Source organism: Anomalospiza imberbis, chromosome 4 (genome assembly GCF_031753505.1).
Source record: "Anomalospiza imberbis isolate Cuckoo-Finch-1a 21T00152 chromosome 4, ASM3175350v1, whole genome shotgun sequence".
Lineage (NCBI taxonomy): Eukaryota > Metazoa > Chordata > Aves > Passeriformes > Viduidae > Anomalospiza > Anomalospiza imberbis.
The window spans coordinates 43,036,151-43,049,357 of NC_089684.1; the positions used below are offsets into that span (position 1 = coordinate 43,036,151).

At 47.4% G+C, this 13,207-nt stretch overlaps 2 protein-coding genes and 1 long non-coding RNA gene across 6 annotated transcripts in view; 1 reads left to right on the forward strand and 2 right to left on the reverse strand.

Annotated features, from left to right (window-relative positions):
* Nucleotides 1-5,494, forward strand: part of LOC137472742 (uncharacterized) — a 23,813-nt gene extending 18,319 nt beyond the window's left edge. The window contains exon 2 of the long non-coding RNA XR_010998391.1: nucleotides 5,226-5,494. This is a non-coding gene — a long non-coding RNA (uncharacterized lncRNA). The remainder of the gene's footprint in view (nucleotides 1-5,225) is intronic.
* LOC137472738 (AF4/FMR2 family member 1-like) lies at nucleotides 535-3,894 on the reverse strand. Its single transcript, XM_068188087.1, has 5 exons — nucleotides 3,743-3,894; nucleotides 3,454-3,709; nucleotides 2,764-3,096; nucleotides 2,414-2,517; nucleotides 535-815 (listed from the first exon to the last, which is right to left on the reverse strand). Exons 1-4 carry the CDS (start codon nucleotides 3,892-3,894, stop codon nucleotides 2,476-2,478), a joined length of 783 nt encoding a protein of 260 aa, XP_068044188.1. The 3' UTR covers nucleotides 535-815; nucleotides 2,414-2,475.
* LOC137472740 (AF4/FMR2 family member 4-like) lies at nucleotides 4,113-12,994 on the reverse strand. 4 transcript variants are annotated; one of them, XM_068188093.1, is made up of 6 exons: nucleotides 12,867-12,994; nucleotides 12,299-12,361; nucleotides 10,226-10,346; nucleotides 9,636-9,956; nucleotides 4,521-4,565; nucleotides 4,113-4,374 (listed from the first exon to the last, which is right to left on the reverse strand). In XM_068188093.1, the coding sequence occupies exons 2-6, from the start codon at nucleotides 12,331-12,333 to the stop codon at nucleotides 4,150-4,152; spliced, it is 747 nt and encodes a 248-aa protein (XP_068044194.1). In that variant the 5' UTR covers nucleotides 12,334-12,361; nucleotides 12,867-12,994; the 3' UTR covers nucleotides 4,113-4,149. The 4 variants fall into 4 exon arrangements, with proteins under 4 accessions (XP_068044194.1, XP_068044193.1, XP_068044196.1 ...); XM_068188095.1 differs by lacking the exon at nucleotides 12,867-12,994 and adding an exon at nucleotides 8,086-8,123 and having other exon boundaries at nucleotides 4,353-4,374; nucleotides 12,299-12,447; XM_068188092.1 differs by lacking the exon at nucleotides 12,867-12,994 and having other exon boundaries at nucleotides 12,299-12,462.
* Between the last annotated feature and the right edge of the window lie 213 nt (nucleotides 12,995-13,207).

A 13,207-nucleotide genomic window follows, 5' to 3' on the forward strand; every position in this document is an offset into this window, starting at 1 on the left:
TGCAACGAGCTCTCCCCCTCTTGCCTTCTTTCCTAGCACTCCCTCCAATAATCAAAATGGAACCTTGGCTTCTCACCTGGCAGCTCTCAGTGCTTTGTACCATTAAACTTTTCCCAAGCACAGAAAAATTCAGGAGCAGGTTCCTTGTTCAATGGCTGAGAGTGCAGTGAGGACTGGAAGCAGGAAAATTATCAGGAAAAAGCAAGCAATTAGAAGGCAGCTAATCAGTGTGCACAGTCTGGCCTAACATATAGCCCTGCCCCCGCCCCCCACAAAACATCCTCGACCCCATACCTCCAGCTGTCAGTAAAGAGCCAAATTTTTAAAAACAGCCAGTAAAATTTGATTTTTTTAACCCATAAATGCAACAATTTTGTCAGCATGCTATAAAACCTGAGGCCCAGGTTGCAGCCACACCCACAGGTTATTTATAAATAAATCAAAATTTTATTTTATAAACCCACTGCAGTTGCCTACAGTCAGAAATGGTCACTTATCGGAGAGGATGTTTCTGAAGTGAATCCCACAGCACACCTGTGTTGCAGGAATCCTCCCACCAGCTCTCCTGGGTACCACTGTTGATGCCCTGGGATTGCTCCTTGTGGTCTTCCTCCACTTTCCTGTGCTTGGCAAACAAAGGATCCTGGCTCATGGCAGGGTTATCCACGGCAGGCAGGTCCAGGTCATCAGTCGCAGTTCTGGGTCTCTTTTGGGTCGTTGTGGTCGAATTTGGTGCACGTTGTGCAGCAGTCATGGCCGGCAGTGCTGGCAGCACCACATTTTTCCTCTCAGTTTGGAACGAATCTTCTGATGCTCTGGACCAGAGAAGCAAATTCATGATCATGATGTACATATAACCTAGGCATTTCTTAAAAGTTCGCCTACATCCTGCCATTCATGCCAATGTCTCAATTAGACATCACTTCCAAAGCTGAGCGGCTACAAATAAGAGGGAGTTTGAATTGGCAGAGACTTTCGCATTCAATAACAGTGGCCCAGCAGATTTCTGATCATCTGAAATCAGGATGACCTGGGAATTCTGGCAGCAAGAAGCAGCCCCAAATAGCTCTCAACCTGTTTCACCACTGCTCATTTCCATCCTTTCTAGCCAGCTTCGCAAAGTTTCCAAGAACACACCAAGCAGTGAATCCCAGCTCATGGACCGCAGCATCAGAAGAGCAGGAAATGAAGTTAAACCCAGGGAGAAGGCTCAGGTGTGAGGCTGCACTTCTTGCCTAACTCTGCTGGGCATGGGACGGTCCGCTCACCTCTTTCAGCACCCACTTTTCCCGTGTTTTGGTCCCTAGTCACTGCACACGTGCTCTCCAGCTGCTCTGCCTTGGCTCAGCTGATGCTGCACCGAGGATGATTTGACACAGAGCACAGCACCATCCTCGACCCGATCCAGACTCCTCTCTGCCCAAAACTACCTCCTACCCTTCCCACTCCAAAAGCCAGCGCATGACTAAGACAGCTGCTCATTTTCCCTGAGGAAAAGGGAGGAAGGAACTCCAGAATTAAAGCTCTTCCATTCCTACTGCGATTGGAACATCCCTTCCCCCAGCCAGTCATCAGCCTCGACACCTCTGTGCTTTCAAAGGATGTCAGAAGGGAAGGGCTCCCTACCCTTACTCACCTACACCTTCAGAGTGGCTTTCTGCACTGGTTGCTTCTGTGGGAATTGTCAAAATCAGAGAGTTTTAGGAAAGCTACAAAAAGCAGACCTCAGAGACAACAAAACTACAATTAGAGCTAAGCAATAGCCGTAAGATTTATCAACAGAAAAATTATATAAGAAGTAGAAAAACAAGGACAAATAGAACAATAGTCTGTATATTAACACTTGCCTAGAATACCGCCCTAAGCTACAGAAAAGTACATCTAGCAAGATATTAAGAAGTTCTAAGCTTAATAATAGAGCTTTGTGCATTGTGTTTTAAAGCTTACAAACAAGAATTACATTCAAAATAAGGAAACCCTCTTTCAACAAAAAATGCATGTACTGCTAGTAGTTAGATACAACTACTATCAATATGCTTTTGTTTTGTGTGATTAGTCAAAAAACTTTTGAAGTAAGTTGTAACATTAAGTTCTTTGTGTGCTACCAAAAATGTAGACTACTACTGTCTTCCCATTGTCATAACCATGTCGTAAGACTAATGCTAAAAAAGAAACTTAACACGCGTTCCACAGCAATCCCATCCCATTCATAATTTATACATAAACCCCCAACCAACAATAGCTTCCAGCATGTAAAGGCCAATCTGCAGCAGCTGTAGCTGCAGAATGCACATCACGTTAGAAGCAAACTCTTGAGTGTCTGGACAGGAGATACAGGAGTTCTTCATCTTTCCCTTCTGAAGAGAGACTTAGATTTACACATCTTTCTGACATCCCATCACTGCATACTCACTTCAGTTTATTGGAGCCTTTGTTTGCTGAAAGCGGAAATTATTTTGTTGGGATTTTTTTGTCTCATTCCTTTTTCTTCCTGGGAGTATCCCCCTTGTCTTCCCTCTAGCAGCAAGAATAAAAACAGGGAAAAAAAATCACTCAGGTCTTGGAAGTTCACCTAAAGTACAGAGCACTACAGCTCAGTTTGATAGATTCTGGCTGAAAACAGAAAAAAACAACACACTGGAACTCCCTTTAGAGGAGAAGCATCACGGCTCTACTGCCAGCCTATGAAGGGGAAACTCCACACGGGTTTTTCAAACACCACCTTGGTCATTGTCCAAACCCACTTCCTCTAGCCCCTCTCACCTTCTTTTTGGGGGACTCCTCAGGACTCCTCATGGCTTTCCTCTTCACGTCTGCCTCCCTTGCAGGCGAGAACAACTTCTTCTCCCCAGGAGGCAAGGGCACCTTCCCTTTGTGCAAATCCCCAGGCCTGTGGCCACTGGGCATGAAGGCATCATACTCCTGAGCATGTCTCAGGAGACTGGGCTCCAAAAAGCCTTTGGTGTTGACCTGGTGGGAGCCCTTTCTCTTCTCAGAGGCCTTGTGAAGTGCCGGCTTCAGGCCTTTTTTGTCGGTGGCTTTTGGCTTCACTGTTTTCTTGACTTTGGGCTGGTCCTTGCAAGACTGGCCTGTGACCTGCAAAAGACCAGCCTCACTCTCTACCTTCCAGACTCTCTTGGATTCGTCATGTACCTGGGACATACTTGGCCTTTTGATACCCAGAGTATTCTTGGGCAAGGCCTCCTTGGTGTGCACAGGAGGCTTCAGAAAGCTGGGCTTGGATGTAACATCAGATTCGTGGGCAGGCTTGGCCACTTGGCCACAACTCTGGTCAGGAACCTTGGGCACGTGGGCAGAGCTCTTGTCAGGCTCCTCGTGCTTCCTGTTCTCAGAGGGTTTTTGCACTCCCAGCTTCAGGCCTTTTCGGAAAGCAGGTTTTGGTTTCTCTGCTTCTTGGACTTACAGCTTGTCTTTGGAGGACTGGTCTCTGACCTCCAACGGACCAGGCTCGCTCTCCAGCTTCAGGACTTTCTTGGATTTGTCATGCTCCAGGGGCTCGCTGGGCCTTTTGATACCCACAATCTTCCTGGGCAAGGCCTCCTTGGTGTGCCCAAGAGGCTTTAGAGAGCTGGGTGTGCTCATACCATGAGATTCCTGAGGAGCCTTTGTCACTTGGCCAGAGGTCTTATGAAAATGCTCGGTCATTTGGCCAGAGGTCTTGTGAGTGTCCTCGGCCACTTGGGAAAAGGTCTTGTGGAAATCCATGGCCACTTGGCCACAGCTCTTGTAAGAAGGCTCCCTTGCCTTGGAGTGGTGCTGGCAGGAATTGCTGCTGATGCCCCGCTCCTGCTTCACACCCTCCTCACGTCCATGCCCATGGGCAATTTCCATGGGACCCTCTCTTTGTACTGCTCTTCGCTTTATCTGGGTCATTAGGTTGTCAAGGTGCCACTTTTTAGAAGCTGATGGCTCAGGCTGCCAACAAAAGAGAAAAGAAGGATTCAAGACTGATGCCTTTTTGGCTCTTTCTGTCCTAGCACAGCTCCCCAGAGCCCAGAGACTCTTGCCCAGAAGTCTGGCCTTTGGCCTGTGAAGAACTGACTCTAAACTAACAGGCCACAGGCACTAACTTGCTCCTTGAGCATGGTATGATGGAACCCCACACAAGGTGCTGTTTCTGCTTGGTTTCTAACTCTCAACACTGTTTATGGTCAAAGAACTTAGGCTGGCCTCCAGGCAGGCTCCTTCTGCCAAGACTGAAGTTCTGCTCAGCAGAGAGATCTCTTGTAATTTACCAGAAGCCCTGGCCAAAATGGGCAGGGTTACCTTTGCCTGCAATGGAAATTCGGAAGTCTCTGTTCTAGCAGGTGTCCGAAAAGGTGGCAGGAGAGGTGACAGGGGGCTGCTCATTTCCTGGAAAGAGAAGGAGAGAAGAAGCTCACAGGAGTTTTGCTGATGGACACAGAGGCAGTTTCACCCTTCCCAGAGTCAGAGGGATCCACCTCCCCATGGATTGGTACCGGCTTTCCCATGGAGATCTGGTATTGAAGAGCACCCACCTCCAATATTCCTTCAATGGACTGCTCATACATGTGCACGATGGGCTGAAACAAGAAAGAGGGAAGCACTGTGAGTTTGTTTGGGTATTTTACTCCTTGATACCAAACAAGCATGCGCTCAGCAAACATTTGCTGTCCAACAGCTCTAGAAATGTCTTTCAAGTCCATTCATAATGAAATGCTGATAAGGAATAACAGTTCCATCTGAAGGGCAGTAAGGAACAGAGACCAGGCAGAGCAAGAGCTGAAACCACCAGTCACCTCCTGCAAGATCAATGTCTGGCTTCCCTGGCAGTCAGGAAACACCGTTTCCATTGCTGACTTTGCTGACTTTTATTTAATATGGTTAAGAAAGTCTGTTTCTGCAGTGTGCTCCCTTCATTCAAAATCACTTTCCTTTAGTTGCTATTGTAGCAGCGAAGCTTGGCCTGCAAAGGCACAGGCTGTCTCTGCATGTGAAAGAGTTGAGCAAAAAGTGTCATTAGTTAAGAAAAAACAGTTAGAAATAAAAGTTCCCAATCCTAGAGAAATTCCCAGTTCAATTCTAGAGAAGGAGGAATATTTGTCATTCACCCAAATGAAATCAGACTCATTTTTCTGAAGGAAAAAAAAAAAAAACCAAAACAAATAAAACCAAAAAAAAAACCAGAACAACTTTGACCAAAATGCAACCCTTGCAAGGTGCAGTTGTTGCTTGGCTTCCAGTTCAGAACAGTCAGGTAACTTGGGCTGGCTCCAGGCTGGATCCTCCTGCCAAGATCGAGCTTTTGCTTGGCAAAGCACTTGACCATCATCACTTGGGCTCCTGGAAAGACATCCTACTACTTATTACACACAACATTTGAACACAGAAAAAGGTTCAGGCCTTCAGGCACAGGAGCTTTTCTGAAGGACTAAAGCAGAGACCACAAACTTCAAACTAAGCCCAGCTAATGGACCAGCTCTGCAAGGTTGCTTTGATTCTGGCCAGGATTTGATTCTGGCACAAGGAAAGCACCCACACATGGAGCTCGTGCAAGATAGAGAAGACTCTTCATCTGTTTTCAGCCAACTTCAAGGCAGGCGTCTTCATTCCACCTGAGAATAGAAATGCTCTGGAGTTGTCCACAAATTCTGCTTCTTGGCTCCAGACTTTGCAAACTGCAGAGGAACACAGCTTGACTTGCCCTTTTTTTTTTTTTTTTTTTTTTTGTTTGTTTGGATGGGATTTTTTTGACACTCCTTTTTAAACACACTTCAAGGAAGATGCCACATTCCTGTTCCTTTCTGCACACTGACACTCCCTAACTGGGCCCTGCCAGGAAGTCTGTCAGTGCAGGCAATACAAGGCTCTCTGTTGGGGTTGAGGGATTCTTAAAGACCTGAACAAGAAGGTTGGCTTTACAAACAGCTTTGCTCAGGTGCTGGGAGAAGAGGTAAAAGCTGGCACAGAAGGACAAGAGATACATCGGAGCTTCACGTGTGCTGTATTTTTAAGGCAGCTCACAGTTAATTTGGAAAGATGCCTTAAAGAGACTGGGGTGACACAGGAGAGTGAAGGTTCTGCTTTGGGGAAGAGAGGACAGAGCCGTTCAGTGTCTCTGTGAAGGCAAAGCGACTCCCTGCACAGTTATCCCCTGTGGGTTAAGTCACTCTGCACTGGATCTGCTTAGCTATTCAGGCTGGAAGCCTCAAGTTTTCCGTGCCGCCAGGAAAAGAAGTCATCAATACGGAATTCCCAGCCGCAGGTGACACATGCCTTAGACATCGAATGAGCCAAAGTCCTGGCCTGGAAGAAATGGCTTTCCTAAGGGATGTCCAGGGAGGTCACAGGAAAAATCCTATTTGGTGTGTGGCTGTTCACTATAACTGAGGCCAAACACTTTAATTCAAATGGAATTCAAAGCAGGAGGAGGGAAGAACAGCAGAGTTTCTTCTGCTCCAGACCTCTTCAATGTCAGGTTCCCTGCAGGGCAGGAGTGTCCTCACAGCTCTTCTTTCACCCAAAACAGGAGGGAGGGATGAGCTTTCAGCCAAAGGCCCCCCTGGTCAGCCTTCCCAAGATCCTTTGTCTGCCTGAATCTCTCTCCTCCATGCAGCACAGCTCACTGGATGTTTCCCAAGAGCCAAGCAGCCCAGCCCTGTTGCCCAATCACCTCTCCCATGCTGAACATCCAGCACACCGACCACAGATCCAGGGCTGCAGCCTCACTGTTTCTTCCTCCTCCTCCCTCTCCAGGCTTCAGCACTGGAGGACCGTATTATCAAAGGCAGGTTCATCTTTGAGAGCAAGCAGTATAAGAAAATATGGCATTGACAGGACTGAAAGAAGCAGAAAATGAAAGAAGGAATTTTCCAGTTACAGAGCCAGTACTCAAAACACCCATGAAGAGAAATCAGGGGCCCACCGCCCAGAGGTACCTACTGCAGAGAAGGATCATTCAGCATATGCACTCAAAGTTTCACCTCTCTGCTGCAGAATGGATTAATCCTGGAGTGGAAACTCCAGAAGGGCTAGACAGTGATGCCAAAGGAGAAGGGGGAACACTGCCCGGTTAGGCACCAGATGTCCAGGAAGGATTTATGAATGACAAAGTATGGAAACGAAGCAGAGGGCAAGAAATGCCTGATGCTGCTGCAGAGGTCTCAAGGGGACACCTGCACAGTGACAGTATTTAAGGTCTCCTGTCCTGACTGCCCTCAGACAGCAGACAGTGTGAGGCAAGGGGCTGTGGGAGCAGCCTCTGCTTTTGATTTGCATTCACCTCGGGTGCTGGTGCTCTTGGAAGTGCAGAGACTGAGGAGCTGTGGCAGTCCCTGGTGCTCTCTGACTCCGAGCTGCTGGGCTGTGCTGGTGCCATCCTCTTGTGCTCGGACTGGAGAGCCCTGCAAGGCCGCCAGGAGACAAAATTAGGAAGCAGCAGGGGGAAAGGTTACTTACTTATTCCACTGACATGGCAGCACTCAAAACTAAAACTGAGCCCTGTGTTTGGGCACTGAGAGCAGAGGGGAGAAAGCCAGAGGAATACATTGCTGTGCTCCGAAAATAAAGCTCCGTATGAAAAAAACCTTCTGGGAATAATAAAACCTTTAACTCACACCCAGCCAGACAAGAATGTAAACAGGATCTCACTGCTACATTGTGAAGCTGCATTCAACCAAATAAAGTTTAAAAAAAAAAAAACAAAAAAAAAAAAAAAACAAAACAGCCCAGTGCCTTTCTGAAAGCCTGAACCCCCAAAAGATACATTTCCAATAAAGGGTAACAATTTCAGGATGGATTCTGGGTCTATAAAAAACTATGTGATCTACAGACACACTGGGGCCAAGGAGGAGAAAAGAAGGGAACACCTGGGGAAATATAAGTCTGGTTCATAGGTAAACTCCAGCATGCCTGGATTATTCATTTCTAATGGGAGCTTTCCTGAAAACCCCACAAATATGAAACCAATTTTCAACAGGAACCCTGAATAGCATCAAACCAAAGCGTGCAGCTTCAAGGGAAACCAGGAACCTCTTCCCCTCTCCCCCTCAAATGAAAAGTAGTTTGTTTGGTCTAGAGGGTGGTTTGGGAACACAAGTGTACCTTGGAGGAGCAAGTGAAGAAGATGGCTTTTCCACAACCTGTTTTGTTCACAAAAACAAAGAGGAGAGGGGGAAGCAAGGTTAGCTCAGGGAACTCAGCACAGTGCAACAAGCTGATTTAAAGGCATGTCTGTGTGCCTGGTGTAGGCACCACCTAAAACTGACTTGGTCAGCAGCACTCTCAGCACTCCCACTTGTGTCTAACACTCTCAGATAATGCTTTTGCTGACAATCGAGATAAAATGGGGTTTGTGCTTCCACAGAGATGACATGCTTCAAGTCTTCGTGAAAAACATCACACTGGAGATGACAACTGTAACAAAAGTGTGAGTCCCTGAAGCATTTTCCATTCATCTGTCTCCTCTGGCTCAAATACGTTACAGCTCTGCAAATACAGAGCCTACTGAAAAGAGTGGAAAAGAGGAAAGAGAAGTTTGCTGCCACATTGGCCCACTCAGACACACTCCCAGGCACAATGGCATCTCAGTAACAGCCCGTGCTGGAAGCATGGGACAGGTTTCCCTTTGTTTCCCAAATGGAAAATTGGAAGCCCAGACAGGAGGCAGCAGGTCCAGAGCCTTTGGACAAGGGGAGCTCAGGAAAGGCAACCCCCAGCTTGAGGGAGGAGCAGCTCTGGCTGCCTGGCATGAGTTGTCAGTCCGGCTCTTGAACTGCTCTAGACAAGAGTTACGCTCACAGACTGAGAGGAAGGCTGATCTTACAACTCCAGCTTTTATCCCTACTTCTCCTCAGCCCACCCCAAAACACACTTTCAGGGAGGGCAACATCTGCTGAGTGAACAGGAGCTGAGCAATGCATTTTTTCCCCAGCCATTTCCTTAAGGCATGCAAAACATAAGAAAACACAGAGATCGATTATGGAAGAGCACCAACCTTCCAAGCTTTTTCCGTGGATGTCACATCAATGGGCTTCTTTTTCTGAAACAGGAACAAGGGAGGCAGAAGGAGTTGGTTGGGGTTTTTTACTAATTGACATGCACACAGCAGCATGTGGTGACCACCAACTCTAGAAAGTCATGCAATACCATTAATAATAAAATGCTACTAAGGATCAAAAGGCCTATCTGAAGGGGAATTGATAATGGAGGCCAAGTGGAAAACCAGTTGAAATTCCCAAAGTCATCTCTTCTGCCTCTGAGAAAAATGTCTGTGTTCCCTTTGGAACCTGGCAGTCTGGAAATTTTCTTTCCATTCTTAAGCTACTACTACTACTACTACTGCTATTTATCCTTACTGTTATTATTGTTATGTAAATATGCCTGTGCAGTCTTCTCCCTTTATGGAATTACACCATGAAGCAGCTAAGCTTTGTCTTCAAAGGCACAGGCTACCTCTGCATTTAAAAAGTTGTGCAAAAAGCTTCCTTACTTCAAAAAAAAAAAAAAAAACAGTCAGAAATAATAGTTACCAATTCCTCTAAGGCAGTTCTAGAGTAAGAGGAATATTTCTCATTCACCCAAATAAAATGAGACTCCTTATGCTTCTGAGGGCAACAGCAGTCTGGACAAGACACAACAACGATTGCACTCACCTTGACAGGCTCAGGAAGGATTTTGGACTGTGGAGCTTTGGCTTCTGACCTCTGATTGGAGTGACCTTTATCACTGTCATCACGGCTCGGCTCAGGGTTAGGTGGGAGGCCCAGTGATTCTCGTGAGGATTCTTTCCTTATGTCCTCATATGGGTTGGTCTTACTGGAGGCTGGCCTATGACTCTGGGTCTGTGACTTGATTTTGGGCTTTTTTGGAATCCATATGGGAATCAGAGAGGACTCATGGCTCAGGAGCATCTTGGAGTCCACATTGCCCAGCAGGTTCTTAATGCGCCTGGACAGCTCATCTTCTTTATCGGTCTGCAGCACAAGAACAGAGCGGGAGAAATGTCAGAAACATCCCAAGCAAGAGAGCCAGCTCAGCAGGAGACATTGCTCGGCATCTTCATGGAATTGCCACGCATCCCCACAAGGGAAATTAGGCAAACTCGGTGCAGCAGATGGGAAGATGCTGTGTTTGCAGGGATCGGGCTCAAGTCGGCTGCAGCCCATGCAAAAGACACAGCTCCCCTCTCCCACCCCAAGCCTCCTTCCTCCTCTCCTTCCAGCCTGCACCCCACTCCCATTACCTTGTAGGGCTTGGCAAAGAGGGGAGTCTTCGCCAAGAATGGATCTTTCTCCTCTGGAGCCACCTGTCTCCTCCGCCTCTCTTGCTCCAGAAGGCGGAGCAGGTTTCTGTTGTTGCTCCAGCTTTCAGACAGAGACACAGAAAAGAGAGTTAACACTTGAACCCCTGGCTTTACTCCATGCAGAAACTGAGGCTTTCTCACAACGGCACATGTCCAGCAGCAAAGCAATGTCAAAATCCTCAGGAAGCTGACAGTGGACAGATTGGTTCTGTCCAGCATGTGCTGTGCCCCAGAGCAATGAGACACACAGGGGACAGCACACATCCTTCTCAGGGATTGCTACTCCTGATACAAGCCATCAAGAAGGTTGGGAAGAGAAAGACCCTCCTCCATTTCCTTGCGAAACAAACGCAGAAGCACTCACTGGGGTGATCAGCACATGAGCTGGCTAATCTACTTGCAGTGATTAATGGGAGAAACTGCCAGTCCAGTTCTCCTGCAGACCTCTCACCCCAGTCTCCCCCCTTGCGAGTCAAACAGAATCCTCTATTCATATTCTATTAATAGCCACTTGATAAACAACCTTGGAAATTCACTCTCTACTTCAAACAGGCATTTGGAAAGCTGCTTCCCTGGAAAATCATGTAGCTGCATTTAAAGCCATCCCATCAGTGTAATTAGACAGAAGATCTCAGACATTCAGAAAACACCAGGTCAAATCCCCCTGCTCCTCCTCTTCCACTTATGCATGTACTCAATCCCACCTGCCCCACAACAAAACACCAATAAAGTGTCCCATCACGGGAAACCAGAACCTTTAAAGTGTCCCTGGCCTTTGAAAGACTACTGCAAAATGAGGGAAACTCTGCTTGCTCTGATATTTATGGACGTCAGGGAAGGAAAAGCATGCAGGCACAGTGGATGCAGGTATGTATTTCTACTCTACTGCACAGTCTTCTCTATGCATACAATTGCTAAATTCTTCTTTGCAAATCCAACTTCCCAAGTGTCCCAGGTTGCAAGGGGAGAGCCTGGTCTGCCCCAGCAGTGACACTTGCTCCAATACCACAGCAATAATCAGCTCCTGAAAGTTTAATCATTCCTAGAGCAGAGGCACAGCTGCCTCATCTCATACCGAAGGGCTGTTATTTACAAAAAAATCAGGTTTTCGCACTGGATGGCATTCCAAATTCAGAGTAGATGGGTCTGCTGTCTATTGAAATGCCCAGACTTTTTAGATAAGCCTGTAGATCCCCCAGTCTCCCCAGCCCTGGAGACACCTTTGCTGCCCGTGTCTGGCCTGGCCATTGAAGGTGTTTGTCAAGATGCTCTTCAAAGCCTTTGCAAACCTGATCGCTGCCATCACTCATAACCCTGCACAGCTCCCTTAAAGTCAGGGAATTTTGGAAGCTTTGGGAACTGCACCTCCAGGCTTTAACACCAACATGCCCAGCACCTAGGAGCCTTGGTGCAGGGGGACTCTACACTCCCAGCCCCTCCATCTCCAGGGGGAAAACAGGTCAGCACTGGAGAGTTAAAAATAGTCCTGTATGTGCTGCAGCTGCTCTACACTTGATGTGTCACCAGGAAAACCCCAACAACCTGGCTGTTCAAAGAGGCAGATGAAACTGAATGTCTGCCATGAAACATCACCTCAGTCCTCATCATCTTCAAACAAGTTCCACAAGAAGCAAAACTCGCACAAATCGCCCCCACCCCAAAAAACCACAACTCGCGCTTTGCTCCAGACTGAAGCTGGAAACTACTCCTAGGCCAAAAGCATCCCAAACTGCAGAAGGGTGTGCCCTGGCTCCAGTAGTAAGAGATTGGCTTCAGAATGTTCAGCAGAGAATCTGCCCTGACCCCAGCCATCGTCCAAGCCTGGGTCTGTAACAGAAGCTCTGAAAATACCAATGGGCTCTGAAGCCGCTCTCACTGACAGGACAATCCTTACTTCATTTGTCCCACTTTGGAATTCTGATTCTTGCATTGGAGGGGGAATTCTTTTTCTAAACCATCACAACATTCATCACAGCACCTGGGAAGCCAAGATTATATCACATTAATTCCTACCTCTTGTCACGGTTCTGGTTGTCTGTTGGTTCCATTATGAAGCCTCAGCTTGAGTCAGCTTCTCTGGAAGAGAACAAACAGATATTCACCATCTGCATGAGTTCATGCCTAAAGCAGAGGTCAGGATCTCCAGGGACTTGCTGCACCCAGAACCTGGAGTGCCTGACTGGGAGTCATTGCAGTGCTCCCTAAACATAAACCATCCAAACATGGGGATTACACGTCGCTGAGAAGAGGAGATCCAAGAGATCCGTTTTCCCCTTCCCTCAGGAGTGATGCTGCTTTCCAAGTCAGCTCTTAGCTCCGGATTTGGCCAAGAGCACGACAAACCAGGCCACTGCTACAGGCTTCAGGAAATTTAGTTCCGTTTTCAGAACAAAAAAGTCGCTGCCTGTCGGCAACAAAATGGGCCCCACGTGAATGGCAGCATTTGTGGAAAGAAGAAGGAAAAGAAATGGAGGGCAAAAAAAAAGCCTTGAAAAGACAGTTGTATATGAACAGGTAACCATATTCCCCCAGCAGATGCAAAAAATCTCAAAAATGCAGAAAAAGGACTGAAAACGTTTACATTTCAATTGGTGACGCTCACTTGCAGCATCTCACACTCCAGAGGGAGCAGAATCATTTCTCGCTGGGGAGGAGGCTGCAGGAGCATTCTGTGAAGTCTTGTGAACCACCCCACTTAGGGCAACTGGTGTGAAACAGGAGCAGAGACATTTGGGGGAAGAGGTGAAGCAGCTGAGCTCTAGGCAGTGGCTTTAACATCAGGGAAGGGACCAGCAGAGAACCATTCGGCAAGCCACAGAGAGATACAGGCCACTACAGATGGGAATCCTGTCAAACACCCGCCTCCCCGTGCTGCTGGGAAGCCTAAGAATGGACACTCACACTAAGCTCCGAGGACACATC

What these genes read in the sequence shown, in the direction of transcription:
- LOC137472738 (XM_068188087.1), bottom strand. Translation starts at nt 3,894, where the DNA reads ATGACCCAGATAAAGCGAAGAGCAGTACAAAGAGAGGGTCCCATGGAA. An exon ending in GCGAGCCTGGTCCGTTGGAG is followed by an intron (nt 3,097 to 3,453) that starts GTCAGAGACCAG and finishes GGTCTTTTGCAG; the next exon opens with GTCACAGGCCAGTCTTGCAA. An exon ending in AGGAGTCCCCCAAAAAGAAG is followed by an intron (nt 2,518 to 2,763) that starts GTGAGAGGGGCT and finishes TCTTGCTGCTAG; the next exon opens with AGGGAAGACAAGGGGGATAC.
- LOC137472740 (XM_068188093.1), bottom strand. Translation starts at nt 12,333, where the DNA reads ATGGAACCAACAGACAACCAGAACCGTGACAAGAG. An exon ending in TCTTTGCCAAGCCCTACAAG is followed by an intron (nt 9,957 to 10,225) that starts GTAATGGGAGTG and finishes CTTGTGCTGCAG; the next exon opens with ACCGATAAAGAAGATGAGCT. An exon ending in CCATTGAAGGAATATTGGAG is followed by an intron (nt 4,375 to 4,520) that starts GTGGGTGCTCTT and finishes TTCTCTTTCCAG; the next exon opens with GAAATGAGCAGCCCCCTGTC.